The sequence below is a fragment of the Ursus americanus genome, chromosome 2 (genome assembly GCF_024610735.1).
Source record: "Ursus americanus isolate L20-20 chromosome 2, mUrsAme1.1.p, whole genome shotgun sequence".
Lineage (NCBI taxonomy): Eukaryota > Metazoa > Chordata > Mammalia > Carnivora > Ursidae > Ursus > Ursus americanus.
The window spans coordinates 45785179-45801713 of NC_142128.1; the positions used below are offsets into that span (position 1 = coordinate 45785179).

Genomic DNA, 16535 nt, shown 5'->3' on the forward strand with positions numbered 1-16535 from the left:
CTTAATTAGCCTCCCTAATTGACCTCATTGTACAGGTGTCCCATCTGTGAAATGGAGATACCAGTACCAACTTCACAGAATTGTTATGTGGACTAAAATCAAAGGCATAGATTCTTTGCTTGTTGAATACCTAGCCTTCACTGGTACATAACGAGCATTATGTAAATAAAAGTTTCTCTTCCTCATTTCCTGACCGCCATGAACCTAGCTCTAGTTTCTAGCCACAGGTCTCCATGACAACAACTGAGGAAAAGCACCCAAGCAACAACAGCAAAGGGACATTTTGCCGAACATGAAAATGCGATCCCTATCACCTCAACTCTAATAAGAATAATGAGACTCCACGCTGTTTACATATAAAAGTACAACTTTTATTCTGAGACATCGCTTCTTACTATAATGGGACCTGTGGCCCCAGCCTGTCTGGAGAAGCAGTCCCAGGGCCTGAGTTATGCCATCCCCTTTCCCTGAAATGGGAGGAAGTTATTCCAAAGGACAAAGGAGAAGCCAGGGAGATCCCTACCAGACCTCTCTTCCTAAAGGTAACTGGAGGCAGAGGGTAGGGATGCTTGAAAGGAGGCCAGTCCCTCGTTTGAGGGCTTTGAGGCCTTCAACAAGCTCCTTGACATGTTCCTCCTGATACAGAGCTAAGAGGGTCAGGAGGTATCCAAGAGCAGAATTAGGGTGGGCAATTCAGAAGTGTTTATGTGTGATGGGCTCTGACCTGGCCCTGTCTCCCCTCCTCCACCCTGGGCTTCCATGAAGGGAAGTGCACAGCCTTCGAGGAGGCCAGGAACTTTGCTGGAGTTCCCTCTTCATTCTTCACTTTGAGAAACTCTAAGTATTCTGCCAACTCTTTATTCCCTTTGACCAATGACCCCACTCCCTGGTAACAGGATCTTGGTGACTTTCTTGGGAATATCCTAAGGGGTAAGTGCTTTGTGTCTGAGACAAACTCAGGTAAACCAACTGAGGCAATGCTTCCCACAGTCAAAAGGAGGAGCTGGAGGGTCAAAGCCTATGGTGTTGGGCACTACAGCTGCTCAGGCTGCAGAAGAGACAGCTAGTCTGGGGCCCTGGAGGTTGGAGACAACTTACTGTCCTCTTTGCCCAGTGCTATGGTTCTACTCACAGTCCCTCACCTCTCCCAGGGTTAGCCTGTGTTTCAAATGCGTATGATCGGCGCTGGGGGGACAGAAGAAGGTCAGGGGGCTGGGGTTCCCTGGGGGGCAGGCTATGCCGGCTTCGGTGTCCAGACCCTTCTGTGTCTTCAGGTGGGAGCTCCAGGCAGCTAAGTGGCCGAGGAGAATAGGCAGGAATCATACTACAGGGGGAGGTTCTGGGGATGAGGCTATAGTCCCCACCCCCAGTACAGGTCTGGGTCCGCCGAACTCCCTGAGCCTCAGTCCTCTGGCGGTCCCGGGCCAGGGCCACAGCAGCATCAAAAGAAAGACTGCCCCCATTCCTCCAAGAGGAACGGGAGGCTCGGGACCCCCAAGCCCTTTCCCCAGGAGTCCCATCAAGCCGACCAGGCCTCGGGCATGGGTTTGCAGGTGCCACATGAATCTTGCTACACATTGCACTAGGCATCTTGGCAAATTGTGGTTTGGGGGGCACCACAGGCACAGAGCGGACCTGTTGGACCTGAACCAGGGTGGAAGCCAGGCGCATGCTCACACCACTAGCAGAGCCAAGAGGACAGGGGCACAGATTGCAGCCCTCTGGACTGGGCTGCCCCTCAGGCTCCATCTCCTCTGGCTGGGGTGGCTGTGGGGCTGCCTGTTCTGCCTCAGAGGACTGGGAATTGCCCTCTCTGGCACCGTCAACCTCCAGGGACTCTACGTGTGACCCTTCAGGAAGGGAGTCCTTTCCTAAATGGTCACCTCCAGCCCTCTGGTCTCTCTCAGACTCTCCGTCCCCGCTCTCCCGGTCCATGCTGACCTCCCCTGCTTCTCCTCCAGCCGCTGCTTCTGGGCTTCTGCCATCTTCACCATCTCTTTGGTCTTCTCTGGCCTCTTGGTGCTCCTGCCCCTTCTGTCCTTTCCCCTCATCCTGCCTGCCTCCTTCCGTCTCTTGTTTGTGTACAACTTCCCAGCTCTCCTCAGCAACTTGGTTTTCCTGGACCCCATACTCTGGGTCGCTTCTGGCTTGTACCTGGCCTTCCTCTCCTTCCTCAGCCTCTTCCTCTCTCTCAGTCTTTCTTTCCATCTCCTTGTCTTTGCCCTGCTCTCCTCCTGTTCCCTCCATATCCTTAGCTTCCTCCACACTCTCATCCTCCTGCTGACCTTTGGACTCCTCTCCCTTGGCCTCTGTCTCTTCCCCGCTCCCTTCTCTCAAACTGACCACCATCTCTTGGCTTCCCCCGGCCTTCCCTCCTTCCTCAGCTGCCTCTCCATCCTCCACCTCACTCCCTGGACTCCCCTCAGCCTCCTCCCTGATGTCCCTTGTGCTTTCAGGCTCAGCCTCCTTGTCCTCCCCAACTTTGCAGCATGCCTGCCCTTCCTCAGCGTGCCCTGGAGCCCCCTGTCTCCCACACCCTGCTGTCTCTTCCTCCAGACTTTCTGGACCCTCCCAGGTTGGGTGTTTGGGTGTCAGAAGGGGACTTAGGTCATCGTAGGCACTCAGGAAGACTTCCTCCCCACTTTCCTCCTCTCCTTCAGGCCTGGGGTCAGCAGAGTCCGGGGAACAGCAGCTGGGAGCCAAGACAAACTGCGCCTCGTCCAGAGACAGGTCATCCACGGGTGGCTCCACAGAGAATTCCTCCACCTGTAGGCATAGCACCGGGGCTCAGGACCAGGTGGCCCTGTCCACCCTCTGGCTTCCTTGCCACCCCCAAACCCAGCACAGCTCCTCCTTACCTGAGGCCCAGCTCTCAGGAGCTCCTCCAGGTAGCCCATCCCAGGGTCGTCCTCCCCAGGGGAGAAGGCTGCTCCTGCTGCTCCTGCCTTGGCCACCTCCCCATCCTCCACCCCCACCCACTCAGGCTCTGAGCCGCTTGAGTCCTCTAGGAAGGAGAAGGAATCCTGCACCTCCTGGGACAGGCAGTCCTCCAGGGCAGGGGCCATGTCCTCTGGGCCACCGTCAGCCAGGGGACCTGCAGCTGAACTTGCCTCCAACTTCTCATCTGTTGGGAGAAAGGAAGTCTCAGGAACATAAAGGTCAAGACCAGCCTGGACCCTTTCCAATGTGGATCTTCCTAACACTGCTACCACACAGTCCCAATACTCCCAGCCTAGCTACTCCCTGTGGCCGATCCTCTCAGCTCCATATCCCGAACTACTGGCTTATAGCTGCCGGATTGAACTCCCACCAGGTGCCACGCTGTACATTTTACAGCGTGTTGTCCTGTTTTGTCCCCACAAAACAACTCTGTAATGTAGGGTATTTATCCTCATTTTAAATATGAGAAAAGCAAGACTCAGATTTGTCCAAGATCCCAGCTCTGCCACCTCCAACCTAAATCGACAGCAAATAGCTGAACCTAGGTCTCCGGTTCCAATGCAAGCAACAATTACTGTGTCGTAAGGTTATGAGACAATGAGACACGCTGATGCCTGCAAAGTCCTTATCACGGCGCCTGGCACAGAGTAAGCCTTCAGTAAATGGTAACTATTAGTATTCACACCATTATTATTATTATTATTATTATTATTATTATTATTATTATTATTATCTTCATCTACAATGTATCCTCACCTTGTACTTAGTAATCCCTACTGTATATGTCTGACACAGACTCCTATTCCTGGGTAAATCAGTGATCTGAAGGATACCAGAGTTCCTCTCTCCATGAATTCCACAGAACCTGATAATATTACTGGATCCCTCCAGCCTGGAATCCAGGGAGGCAGCTGAAGGTAACCACCCAAAGCCCGAGGCCTGAGGCCTCTGCCATTCCCAGGATGGATCCCTGGCATCAGAGCTTCAGCTTAGAGTTCTAGTCCCTTCTCCCAGTCTGGAAAATCCCTGGGTCCTCACCTGGGGGGCCAGGGCCAGGGCCAAGGCCAGAGGCAGGGCTCGGCCTGGGCTGTAAGGCAGGGCACTCAAGGCCACGGGTGAGCCTGGCCAAGGAGACGTTAGAGATGATGTTCGGCGGCACGCTGAGGATGGAGGTGATGTGTAGGGGGAGGTTGACATTGTAGGGGTCCGAGATGTGGACTCCAACACAGCGCTCTGCGCGGCTGCTGCCCCCGGTGCGAATCACTGACCGCCCCGCTCGTGGCGTGCCTGGCTCAGAATTCGTGCCCCCCAGGGTCTCTGCCTCAGGCTCCTGTTCACCTTCTGCTGCCTCCACAGAATCATTCTCCAAGCTGTCTGGCAGCAGCGGGCTTGGCCGGGGACTGCTGGGTCCCGCCAGCCCCTCCGGCTCTGTGGAGGAGAGAGAGGAGAACAATAACATCAGCTGCGAGGGGCCTGGACACCTCAGGAAGGCTCTGGAGAATGTCCCCTGCTTTCTCAAGCCCGAGAGCCAGAACAGCCTGGAAGGCCCCCGGCCCGGCTTCCCTGGGCCACTCCCGCGAATGCTCCGCAGCCAGCACTGTGCCTCCACTTACCTGGGAACCTCCTTCCCTCCCTGCAGTTACGGTCACTGGCCATCACTGCCCCCCACCCCACACAAACACACACACACCACTCTGAACCTGGTGATAAACTTACTACTCAACCTAGCATCTGGGACTGTGGCTGGTGTGTAATAGGCACTTGTTATCTATGTTTGAAATTAGTGAGCACATGTGGCCACATGTACACACACACAAACACACAGGAATGCACACACAACGCGCTCACCCATAATACTGTTATTCCTTTGCAGACACGTTCACAGACATGCTTGCACACAGGCGTTCACCGGCCTATGCATGCATGTACTCACACACCAAGTGCACACCTACACTCACCATCGCTGGCCCCAGCTGCAGCGCTCAGCGAGTCCATGCTCTTCGCTGGCCGCAAAGTCCCCTTATCGGATTTGTCCTCTGCAAGACATGGATGTCTGTAGAGCCGAGGTCTGGTACACCTTCGGCAGAGCTCCCCCTACATCGCTCCAGACTTACCTCTGTCCTCAGCCCCCCGCGGAAGTTTACGCTTGGTCTCATGGCCAGAGCGACCCAGATTGAAGATAGATCTCCACTTCCTGACCTTCAAAGACCCCTTTCTCCTGGAAGGAACAGAGAAATCATTAGGGCTGGAGCTTGGCGGTCAGTGCAGGGGAGGAGGGCCCCGGAAGGAGGCCTTACTTGTGCTCTGCAAACTCAATGATCGTGTGGTAGGGCCGCATCTGTGGGGGTCCATCGCCAGCCTGGAGGATGCTAGGCAGGTGGTAGGGCAGGGACCTGGGCATAAGGTCCTCGGGGCTGCCTGATCCCCGGGCCCCTGGAAGGGATCGCCATCCACTCTCCGTCTCCCCACCTAGGAAAAGAAGAGGAATTGGCCGGCCAAGAACAGAGATGAGAGAAGGCTTTAGGTATCCAGCTCCTCGTGGCTCCCTCCCACTCACCAACTAACTTCCAGGCTAGGGATGTACTCGGAGGCCTTTGGAGGCAGACTCTCCGTGTCTAGCTCCTCAAGAGGGAATCCTCAGGGACAAGGGGCAGGAGATCCCAGGACATTGGCCCTGTGGGCTCTGGGTGCGAACGATCAGTCAGTAGCCCCAAGAACCAGGATGGTGCTTAGGAGCTCAAGCTCTATGGGGGTGTGTGTGTGTGTGTGTGTGTGCTCAAGTACGGACTCCGACATCTGCCCAGCGTCTTCTCCAGGCGACCGTGAGCAGCATCCCTCCCTGAGACTCAGTCCCTCATCTGCAGACCCTGGAGACTGAGCTAGGTGACCTCTGAGGCCCTCTTTCACTCTGACATGACACTCCAGACGGAGTGTGGTGGCGTGGGGGGTGGGAGGGACACTGACCAGAGAGAGCAGCGCCCCCGAAGAGCTGGTCCACGTGCGTGAGGATGAACTCGACCACGATGGACTGTACACGCACCTCCATGAAAGCTGCTGTCCCGTTGAAGCCTGAGGCCTCTATGTCCTTAGACCTGTGGCGATGTGGAGTTATTCCCCTCCAGGCCCACCACACTTCCCCATCCGAATTCTCCCTAAAAATACCCTACACCTTCCCCCCTGCGTGCCCTTAACCTCATCTCCCCACCTCTTAAACTACATTCATGATTCAAGTCTCAAATGCCACTTCCTTCAGGAAGCCCTCTTGGACACCCCCTCAGAATTAATCTCTACTTCCTTTGCACACGAGACTGCCTTGTTATAACGAATATCAGGACTTCTCAGAGTCTGCCTGGAATCACAGAGAGTGATATGCAGGCCAGTTCTCAAGAGACTGTAAGATGTTTGCTCAACAAACATTCCACAAGGACTCTTCCTGCTCCAATCCCCGAGCTCAGTGATACAGTGTAAGAACACACAAAGGCCTTGTGTCCAGTGGGTAAACCCCATCCCACTCAATGTCCTTCTGAGCCTTCCTGTTTCTCGCTGGCCTCTGCGAGACCTCCGCAGCCCTCTCCAGTGCACCCGCACAGCCACACCCATTCCTGAGCAGCCTCTGGGCGCTCAGCTCTGCCCGGACCCCCACCCACTGCTCACCCGTGTACCCACCTCAGCAGGTTGGGGGCCCACACAATGGCCAGGTTGCGGGCGTGCATGTTGGTCTGAGCACTGAATGAGGCCATGTGCACCAAGTGTCGCATGAGGAATTCCAGGGTCCTGCAGAAAGGAGGCATCAGGGGCCAGGGGCCAGGCAGGAAACACCCAGGGCAGGGGTAGGGTAGAGGTGTGGGAGCCAGAAGAGAAGAGACAAGTCAAGGCCCCAGGGCTGTTTGGGGTGGTTGGGATTCTGGGAGCAGGGGAACCCCACACACCTATAGTTTGGGACAGGGAGTTCTCGAAGCACCTCTAGGATCTTGACCAAGCGCTCCGGCTCCAGTTGCACTCCCACGGCATCCTGATCGGGAGGAAGATTCAAGAAACAAGTCTGCGAGCTAGCACTGCCCCTGCTTACTCCTGGGAGCGCTGAGCCCGACTCTCGGAAACAATTCTGTGCTGTACCCCACCCCCCCCACCCCAGATCTTTCAAAGGACACTGACATAGCAGACAGAGCTCAGAATTTGGGGCCCACAAGGCCTGCAGCTGGGTCTCGGCTATGCCGCTTAATAGCTTCGTGACCTTGAGCAACTTACTCCTCGGGAGGCTCTGGCACAGGAACACCTCCGTGGTCCCTCCCCGTGGCTGCTCCGGGGGCTGTGGAGTTATTCCGAGGTGCCCAGGAAGGCCTACGCCCACCCAGTCTAGCCTGTGTGGGCTGAATGGTGTGGGCTGCTATTCTGGCTTTCTAAATGCTATTCTGCTCAATAAAATGCAACTTATTTTTAAAATGTTACTAAATTCAAGATAGCAGTTTTGTCATGCGTTTTCTTATTCAAAAAATGTTCAACACACGGTCCGCTCCTGGAGGCCATGCCTGAGAGTGTTGACTTCTAAGAAGGGTTCTCATTCTCTTAAATGTAAGGAAGCTCTGGTCTAGGTGATTTCCAAGGGCCCTCTGCTCTCCGACTGGATTCTACTTTCCCCTGGTCTCACCCCTGAACTGTGTGCGATCTGCAGGCCTCAAGGAGGAAGGGCGAAGAGAAGAGGGATGGGAGGGCGGAGCTAGCAGGCCAGGGGGATTTGTAGGGAGGGGGCTTTTCATTCTCGTGCGGTCTTGGTCACTCAGCATCACAGGACACTGGCATTGGACACACTTGGGAGGTCAAAACCAGAGCAGTCGCCCCTCAGCCTTGTCTCCCACCCCCCTTGCCTCTCAACTCACAGCAAACTTGTCATAGAGCCGGTAAGTGAGCAGGGGGTCCGGCAGTTCTCTGAAGTAGGCCTTGCACAGGGAGGAGACACAGTGAATGTCCTGGAGGTAAACATCTTTCCGCAGGTCTGGCTTCCGCTCTGCCTCAAACTCCTGCCTGGGGAGGTGCAGAGTGGTCAGGAGTGGTGGGGGCTGGGGGAAGGTGGGAGAGGTGGGAGCTGCGCACATGGGCCCAGACAGGGTCGAGGGTCAACGTGCATGGGCCTTGGAAGGAGGCTGTTGGGGCATGTGTCTACGTGAGGCACGCCACTGTGTGCCGTGGGTGTGAGGATGGGGGAGGGGCTAGGGAAGTGGGCTGCGCACGAACAGGGATGCAGCTGTGGGTGTGAGCAGCAAGGTTGGGGTACGTAAGACTCAATAGAAGTGGGGGGATGAATGTACATGTGTTTCTGGGTAGGTGTAAAACGGAGTGTAACTCTAAGAAGGAAACATTAGTGAAATCTTCATGACCTTGGGTCAGGCAACAGTTTCTTAGATAAGACACGAAAAGCACAAGCAGCCAAAGAAAAAATAGATACGTTGAACATCAAATGACAAACTTTTTTGTGTGTCAGAGGCCACTATCAGGAAAGTGAAGACAAAAAAGAAAAAAAAGGGGGGCGCCTGGGTAGCGCAGTCGTTAAAGCGTCTGCCTTCGGCTCAGGGCGTGATCCTGGCGTACCGGGATCGAGTCCCACATCGGGCTCCTCTGCTGTGAGCCTGCTTCTTCCTCTCCCACTCCCCCTGCTGTGTTCCCTCTCTCTCTGGCTGTCTCTCTGTCACATAAATAAATAAAATCTTAAAAAAAAAAAAAAAAGAAAAAAAAGGGGGGCGCCTGGGGGGCACAGTCGTTAAGCATCTGCCTTCAGCTCAGGGCATGATCCTGGCGTTCTGGGATCGAGCCCCACATCAGGCTCCTCCACTGGAAGCCTGCTTCTTCCTCTCCCACTCCCCCTGCTTGTGTTCCCTCTCTCGCTGGCTGTCTCTATCTCTGTCAAATAAATAAATAAAATCTTAAAAAAAAAAAAGAAAGAAAGAAAGTGAAGACAACCCACAGAATGGAAGAAAATATTTGCAAAGCATAGATTTGGTAAGTGTTTAGTATCTGGAATATATTGGGGGACCTGGGTGGCTCAGTCGGTGAAGTGTCTGCCTTCGGCTCAGGTCATGATCCTAGGGTCCTGGGATCAAGCCCCTTGTCCGGCTCCCTGCTCAGCGGGGAGTCTGCTTCTCACTTTGCCTCTCCCCCACCATCCCCGACTTCTGCTCTCTCTCTTTCTCATAAATGAATAAAATCTTTTCCAAAAAAATATCCAGAATACATAAAGAATTCCTGCAACTCAAAGGACACAAATAACCCAATTTAAAAACAATCGAGGGATTTGAATAGAAAGTTCTCCGAAGCTCTACAAACGGGTCATTTGCTTGATGCCTCGAGCTACTAGGGAAATGGGAATTTGGGTGAAGTGTCACCTCCCGCCCACTAGGATGGCTGTAATTCAAAGGACACACAGCGACAAGTGCCGGCAGGTGTGGAGGAATCGGGACCCTCGCACGGGTGGGAAAGGATGCGCTGCCCTGGAAAAGCGGTCTGGCCCTTCCTTAAAACGTTCAGCGTGGAGTAACCGAGTAACCGTATGGCCCCGCAATTCCACTCCTAGGTCCATACTCCAGAGAATTGAAACCACGTGTCCGCACGAAGACTTGTACGGGAGTGTGCACAGCAGCGTTATTCAGAACAGCCAAGAGGGGGAAACAACCCAAATGTCCGACGGCTGATGGGTGGATAAACGAAGGTGGTGAGGCCACACAACGGAAGGTGATCCAGCCGCACGGAGATGAAGCGCTAGCCTCTGACCCTAGCGTCTGAGGGCGTGAACCCCGGAAACACGCGGAGGGAAAAAAGCCAGACACAAAAGGTTCCAAGTATACGATTCCATTGACCCGAAACGTGCAGAAAAGGCACATTCATAGAGACAGAAAGTAGACTAGCGGTTTCGAGGGGCTGAGGGAAAGGAGAAACGTGGAGCGGCTCTTTGGGGTGTTTCTTTTGGGGTTGATGAAATGTTCTGGAATTAGATAGTGCTGATGGTGGCGTGACCTTGTGAATGTACTAAAAAAATCACTGAACTGTACATGTTTAAAGAGTGAGTTTTCTGGTATGTGAATTGTACCCCAAACTGTTTAAGCTGGGTGGTTGTAGGTGGGAGCGGAGACGCATGTGTCCGTGAGCACACGCACGCCAGCCTGGGGGGAACAGGTGCCTGTCTCCGCCTTTCCTGAGGAGACTCCAGAGCTCCTCCCTTAGACAGCACCTAGCACCCGGGTTTCCTTCTGCCCCCTCGCCCCTCCGGCTCCCTGGCCTCCGGGCCCGCAGAGTCCTCCCCCACTGCCTGACTCACCGGAGCTTCTGGATGTTCGAAGAGACCCCGGAGAGGCGGTAGATCCCATCCACCACTCCGTACTCTTCCACGAACTCCGCACAGCTCTTCAGCACCTGCGGCACTGGGGACACAGACGGGGCAGAGAGAGAGGGGTCAGGTCTGGGAGGTCAGAGACCACAGGGGACCTGAGAAATGGAAGCACCAGCGAAGGGGTTCCGGGGGACTGGCAGCGGAGCTCATGAATAAAAACCTGTCGGGAGGATTCTTAGAGGCCCTCAGCTCCAGCCTGCCAGTGTCTCTGCGATCTCTCTGCCATGGGGTCCCGAGCCTCCGCATAAATCCGCCCACGGGAGGGGGAGCGCTCGGCCTCTCCAGACGCCCATTCCTGTTAGAAAGCTCTGCCTTATACACAACTAATGAATCATCGAGCCTTACATCGGAAACCGGGGATGTACTGTATGGTGACATAATATAATAAAAAATCATTAATTAAAAAAAAAAAAAAAAAGAAAGAAAGCTCTGCCTTCGTTGAACTGAAATTTGTCGCTTTGTAATTTTTAGTTGCTACCCCAGAATTTTCTAAGGGGTAGCAGTCTGGTTGGAAGGGCACCCGGAATAACAGGACAAGTCTCGAAAGCACATTTATTTAACACTCTGTATAAGATGAAGGAACATTGGGGCGCCTGGGTGGCTCAGTCGTTAGGCATCTGCCTTCAGCTCAGGTCATCATCCCAGGGGCCTGGGATCGAGCCCCGCATCGGGCTTCCTGCTCCGTGGGGAGCCTGCTTCTCCCTCTGCCTCTGCCTCTGCCCCTGCTTGTGTTCCCTCTCTCTTGCTGTCTCTCTCTCTGTCAAATGAATAAATAAAATCTTTAAAAAAAAAAAAAGATGAAGGCACATTAGGTGTCCCGACCCAAATGGGGCAGAGCTGACAGGGACTATTGTGAAGCACCCCCTCTCGTAAGCAAGTGCGTGGGCGTCAGGTCTGTCATAGGAAGGTGCACAAAATTGGGACAGGTCAGTTCAGGAGAGAAACAGCTATGACACCTATGTGCCAAGCACTGTGCCTTAGGTATTCTAGTGCCCATTTTATAGATATGAAGACTGAGGGTCTAAGAAGTAGCAAGTACCCAGTATTATCCAGCTAGGGCCAGGATCCAAACCCAAGAGTGCGAGGAGTTGTACTCTCTCCGAACCCAGCCCCCTCCCCTGTTACTAGACTAAGCTCCTTAAGGACAAGCTCTAAACGTGACCAATTTTTTTTTTTTTTGGTGCCTTCTTTGAGGCCCAAACAGAGTGACCAATTTGATGTCTCTCGTATTTTCTGACATGGTGTCTCAGACACAGGAAACCCTCCAACACCAAGTGTGAATTCCCATCTTCACGAGGCCACATATTTATTCTTCTGAAGCCTTCCCTGCCTTAAATCCTTTGCTCCCTAAACATCTTGCTTCACCCCAATCTTCATTGCTCCCCTCGCAGATCTAGCGTGAAACATAAACTCCACACAGTAGGTTAAGACCGTTCACAAACTGGGCCCAGCTCCTATCCCAGCGTCAGCTCCCGTCAATTCCCTGACAAACCTTCATTTTTTTTTAAAGATTTTATTTATTTATTTGACAGAGATAGAGACAGCCAGCAAGAGAGGGAACACAAGCAGGGGGAGACGGAGAAGAAGAAGCAGGCTCCCAGTGGAGGAGCCTGATGTGGGGCTCGATCCCAGAACCCCAGGATCACGCCCTGAGCCGAAGGCAGATGCTTAACGACTGAGCCACCCAGGCGGTCCCCCCCCCCCGCCCCCGCCCCGACAAACCTTCTGACCAGCCCTTTGCTACTCCGTGCACAAGCCTTGGTACCATAACTCATGTTATCCCCTTGCCTGGAAATACCCTTCCCTCTGTCTTCGACTGGTCAACTCCTAAGACCCCTCAAAACACACTTCAAACATCACCTCCGGTTCCGAACCCTTTGCTTCTAACTGTATTACAGTACTTACTGCACTCCGTCATCACTGGTTTCTTTTGTGTCTACACCTCGGACACATAGTAACATTTTCCCCAGCAGGGAGCACAGTGTTGGAAGAGAGCAGTGCTCCATAATGGTTTACTCGGGACTCAGCAAAGTAATCCATCAGTTATGAGACTTGGTGACATCCCTTGGGGACTGAAATAGGCAGTATTGCCTAAGAAAAGGACTAAGGTCAATGAACCAAGATTCACCAAAGAAATACCTCTCGTGTATCAGTGTCAGAAAGAGCTGTTTCTCCTCAGCCGTCTTTTTTTTTTTTTCTGATGGGTTTTATGAGTCTTATACCTGATTATGTTTCTCTCTTCACTTGAATCACCAGGAAGCTCAGAGCCCGCGTCTAGAAACCACACAGCATCACTCGATAGGCATTTCCGAAGCTCTACAAACGGGTCATTTGCTTGATGCCTCAAGCTACTAGGGAAATGGGAATTTGGGTGAAGTGTCACCTCCCGCCCACTAGGATAGCTGTAATTCAAAGGACACACAGCGACAAGTGCCGGCAGGTGAGGAGGAATCGGGACCCGATCTTACCTCCTCCTCTCGTTTCTCCTTCAACCCAATTCCTTCAGTCATTTTATTCAATCTTTTTGTAAACTTTTGGGATTTGGGTCACAATTTTGTCACAGTTTTGTGTACCTCCCTGTGACAGACCTGAATCCCACGCGCTTGCTTACCCACACACTTCCCTTCCAAGTTCTTGGTGGAACTGAGTAATTAAGTAAGACGGAAATACAGAACGAAGGAAATAATCAATAAACCTATCAAGCATGATTTTAAACCCTCCTTGTATGGCCGGTGTCCACACCCTTTGCCCTCCTGCACCCCAGAGCCAGGACTTGGGTAAGACAAGGAAGGCACGAGAGTGTGGAATTTAAGCAGGCACCCACTCGGGGGGCTGTGCAAGTGCCAACGGTGCACACACACGAGTGTGTGTGGGGAGTGAGAGCCTCCTTAAGAAAGAGCCACCCAGGGGCTCCCAGATGGCTCAGCTGGAAGAGCATGCAACTCTTGATCATAGGGTCAGGAGTTCGAGCCTCACACTGGGTGTAAAGAATACTAAATTAAATAAATAAATTTGAAGGAAAGAAAGAAAGAAAAGGAAAGGAAAAGAAAGGAAAGGAAAGGAAAGGTATCAGAGCCCCAGAGGAAATGGGTCCAGGAGATGAGGGGAGAGATAACAGTCAGAGCGGGGAGGAAGAGTCAAGGAGCCAGAGATCAGAGCCCTGGGATGGGAGATGAATGTGAGAGACAGGGCTGAGGTGATGGAGTCAAGCAGTGGAGACATCAGGGGATGGGGGCAGGGCAGGGAAGAGGGCCCAGAATGTAGAGACCTGGAGCATCAGAAACCTGAACAAGGCAGCAAAGAGATAAAATTTAGGAAAAGGAAGAACTCAGAACAGGTAGGGCTTGGGGAAGGAAGAGACCCGCCTTCCTAGGGCCGGGAGCAGGGAGAGGGCGCTGAGAGGGAGCAGGGAGAGGGCGCTGAGGGGAAGGACGGGGAGAACTGAGCTAACCTGGGAGGATAAATTCAGCGGGACACAGATCTCCACTAGCACAGGCTTTCTTCTGTGCGGAGTCTTGGGTTAGAGGGAGAAGCCATTGCCTCTCTCTGTTCTTTCACTTCCCACCTGTCTGTGCCAGGGGAAGGGGGATGGGGGGCTGCCGCTACTGCTCGTGCCCAGGACCACGCCACCCTTGGGCTCAGGTAGAGTTCTGAGGAGGGGTAGGAGGGGCTTCTCTCCTTCTCTGGAATTCACTAGGACCAGGCTCCAGCCACCAGATGCCTTCCAAAGAACATGCCCCTCGCAGGCTGGGAATGCAGACAGAGGCCGGGAGGGGACACAGGAGTGGGGTCTGGGCGGGCTCAGGGGGGTCTGTGTTTCAACACAGGGCTGCCAGGGGCCACAGGGAAGGGCAGCACCGGGGTGAGGAGACCGAACTGAGGGTTTGCAGAGAACTGGGAGAACATCAGCCCCATTGAATCATGTGGCCCTTGGCCAAGAGTCCTGGTTCTCAAGAGTCAGCCGTGTGCCGGCAGCTGGGCTCTGCACAGGGAGAAGAGAAAGGCAGAGCAGAGCCTTCACAGTTGAAGCTGTGTAACACTCTTCTTTGGGGCCCCGGGGTTTCCCTTCACCGAGGCCAGTGGGGATGGGGGCCTCTGGAGGAGGAGAAAAGGGGAAGGAGGTGTTTGGGGACAAGGGGGCGGGGCTAAGGGCAGGAAATGAGCTAGGAACCACCATCACCCTCCCTCCCCTGCAGGAGCCACAGCCCAGAGCAGAGGAGAGGACAAAGAGGAAATGACAGATTGGGGTGGGGTGGGGTGGTGGGGGGGAAACGTGCCCTGCTCTGGGAGGAGCTCAAAGTGCCAAAAACAAGGCGGACTGGGCAGCCAGGACACCTGCGGTCAATTTCAAATCAAATCAAGCTACGTTCGTGAGTGGCTACTCCATGCCAGGATGAGCCCAGGGTTGTCCCTGGTCCCGCTGGCTTCCGAGCCCCTCATGGGAACCCAGGGAGGCAGAAGACAGGCCCCACAGATAGTCCCACATGCACCCCTTTGCACACTGCACCCCTATCCTCTAACCAGTTTCAGGGCATCTCTCTTACCCTACTCACGTCCCCCATTTTGGCAGCTTCTCCCCTTGCCCTGCACCTTGAACCCCTTCCTCCTGTGCACAGGGAGAGTCATGGAGACTGGGGGAGGGAGGTCCCACCCCACACCCTCACCTGTGGCCCTCAAGACTGTAGAGGGCCCAGAGTCCCACGACCACGCCCCTGGGCGCTCTGCTGCCACCAGGAAAGCCCCGTCCCCCCCAGTGCCGCCCTCAGACTCTCCTGGGGCCCTTCACCTGTCTCCTTCCATTCAGACCCAAGGACCATCCATGGGCCCTTCCATCACTTCTCTGCTGACCCTGTTGTCCCCCCAGCCTCCCGCTCTGTCCCCAGCAGTGATGCCGTCACCTCTCTTTTGCCTACTTCTCTCGGTTTCTCATCTCTCCCTCCTCACCCCCAACTGCCCCATCGCCAGGTAGTTACACAAGGGGGCTCCCCTGCCTTCCCCGCTCAGCCACATTTCCTGTCACACCTGCCCCTCAGCCTCCTGGGTGCTGACCCCAAGCCACTGCCCCTTCGCCATGAGCACCTGGGCGCTGCTTCTGTCCCTCGGACTGGACCAGACGGAGAAGCTCCATGCCCCCCACCCAGCAGCGGCCCTGAGCCGCCTCCTTACCCTCCTGGCCCGAACGCTGCAGCTGCTCCTGCAAGTCACACCCAAACACCCGCTCCTTCGAGCTGCCCTTCTTCTTTCCTTTCTGCCGAGACTTCATGGCTGGAGCCCCCAGGCCCTGGCCCGGCCACCTCTGCCCCCCCAAGACCTTTGCCCTACCAGTCCCCCATAGGATCCCAAGCCAGCCTCTGGGCTTGGCCCGGCCCCAGGGGGCAGGGCTCCGAACTGGGGGGTGGAGGGTGGCCTGGGCAACAGGCAGAGGCTCCTGCCTCTGCCTCTGGGGCCCCCGGATACACGGAAGTAGCTGTGGAAGAGGAAGCTGCCAGGACCCTGGCGAGAGGCTGTGTCTCGTGGCCCAGGCTGGCACTCGCCCCTCTGGCCCTGCTCAGCCCTAGGGGAGCAGGAAGCCGTGCAGCTCCTCCAACCCGCTTCCTGTTAGAGCATCTTTGCAACCACAGGGCCTGGGGTGGGGGAGGCAGCTGACATTCACATCCTCAACCCATCACTGGGACTTCGCTCATTGGTCAAGGCGAGGTGACGTCAGAGCCCTGGGGTGGGGTGGTGGCGCCTGGGGCGCGAGCAGGTGACTGACACCCTTAGAGACCAGAATTCGGGGGTCCGGGGTACAGACTGGAGGCTGGCCCGAGAGCAAGGTGGCACAGCGCCCCGCAACGCACCCCCCCGAGGGAGGATGCCCGGGCTCAGCCCCAGACGGGCCTGTGACCTCGGTGCAGTCACGTTACCTCGCTGAGCCTCAGAGTCCACACGTGTGACCACGGAGGGGATGAACTAGGTGAACTTTAATCCTCCAGCTCTTTCCGTGGAACACACTTGAGTGTCGGCTTCTTTGCAGAGTGCACACTGCCGTCCGCCTCCCGGGCCTGTTTTGGGGAGACTCCGACACGAAGGCGCTGGCTGTGCGGGAAGGAGCTCTTGGCTCTGCGGGCCTACCTGGGAGCTCCCAGAGGGGGCAGAGGGCATTTCTCTCCCCTTCACCTCCCAGCCGCAGGCATCCTAGCTCCTTCCCTATTTGGGGCCCGGGGGAGGATGGTGC

The 16535-nt window shown here is 54.9% G+C and overlaps 1 protein-coding gene across 3 annotated transcripts; it reads right to left on the reverse strand.

Annotated features, from left to right (window-relative positions):
- Positions 1 to 349: 349 nt before the first annotated feature.
- Positions 350 to 15892, reverse strand: ARHGAP30 (Rho GTPase activating protein 30). Of its 3 annotated transcripts, none has more exons than XM_045783987.2 (12): positions 15485 to 15892; positions 10247 to 10349; positions 7818 to 7962; positions 6870 to 6952; positions 6607 to 6714; positions 5905 to 6032; positions 5238 to 5409; positions 5055 to 5158; positions 4899 to 4976; positions 3979 to 4368; positions 2859 to 3124; positions 350 to 2766 (listed from the first exon to the last, which is right to left on the reverse strand). In XM_045783987.2, exons 1-12 carry the CDS (start codon positions 15579 to 15581, stop codon positions 1129 to 1131), a joined length of 3312 nt encoding a protein of 1103 aa, XP_045639943.2. In that variant the 5' UTR covers positions 15582 to 15892; the 3' UTR covers positions 350 to 1128. The 3 variants fall into 3 exon arrangements, with proteins under 3 accessions (XP_045639943.2, XP_087711849.1, XP_087711854.1); XM_087855723.1 differs by having other exon boundaries at positions 3030 to 3124; positions 15485 to 15891; XM_087855728.1 differs by having other exon boundaries at positions 7818 to 7958; positions 15485 to 15501.
- Positions 15893 to 16535: the final 643 nt, after the last annotated feature.

What these genes read in the sequence shown, in the direction of transcription:
- ARHGAP30 (XM_045783987.2), bottom strand. Translation starts at nt 15,581, where the DNA reads ATGAAGTCTCGGCAGAAAGGAAAGAAGAAGGGCAGCTCGAAGGAGCGG. An exon ending in CGGGGGCGCTGCTCTCTCTG is followed by an intron (nt 5,410 to 5,904) that starts GTCAGTGTCCCT and finishes TTCTTTTCCTAG; the next exon opens with GTGGGGAGACGGAGAGTGGA. An exon ending in CCCTGGCCCTGGCCCCCCAG is followed by an intron (nt 3,125 to 3,978) that starts GTGAGGACCCAG and finishes TTCTCCCAACAG; the next exon opens with ATGAGAAGTTGGAGGCAAGT.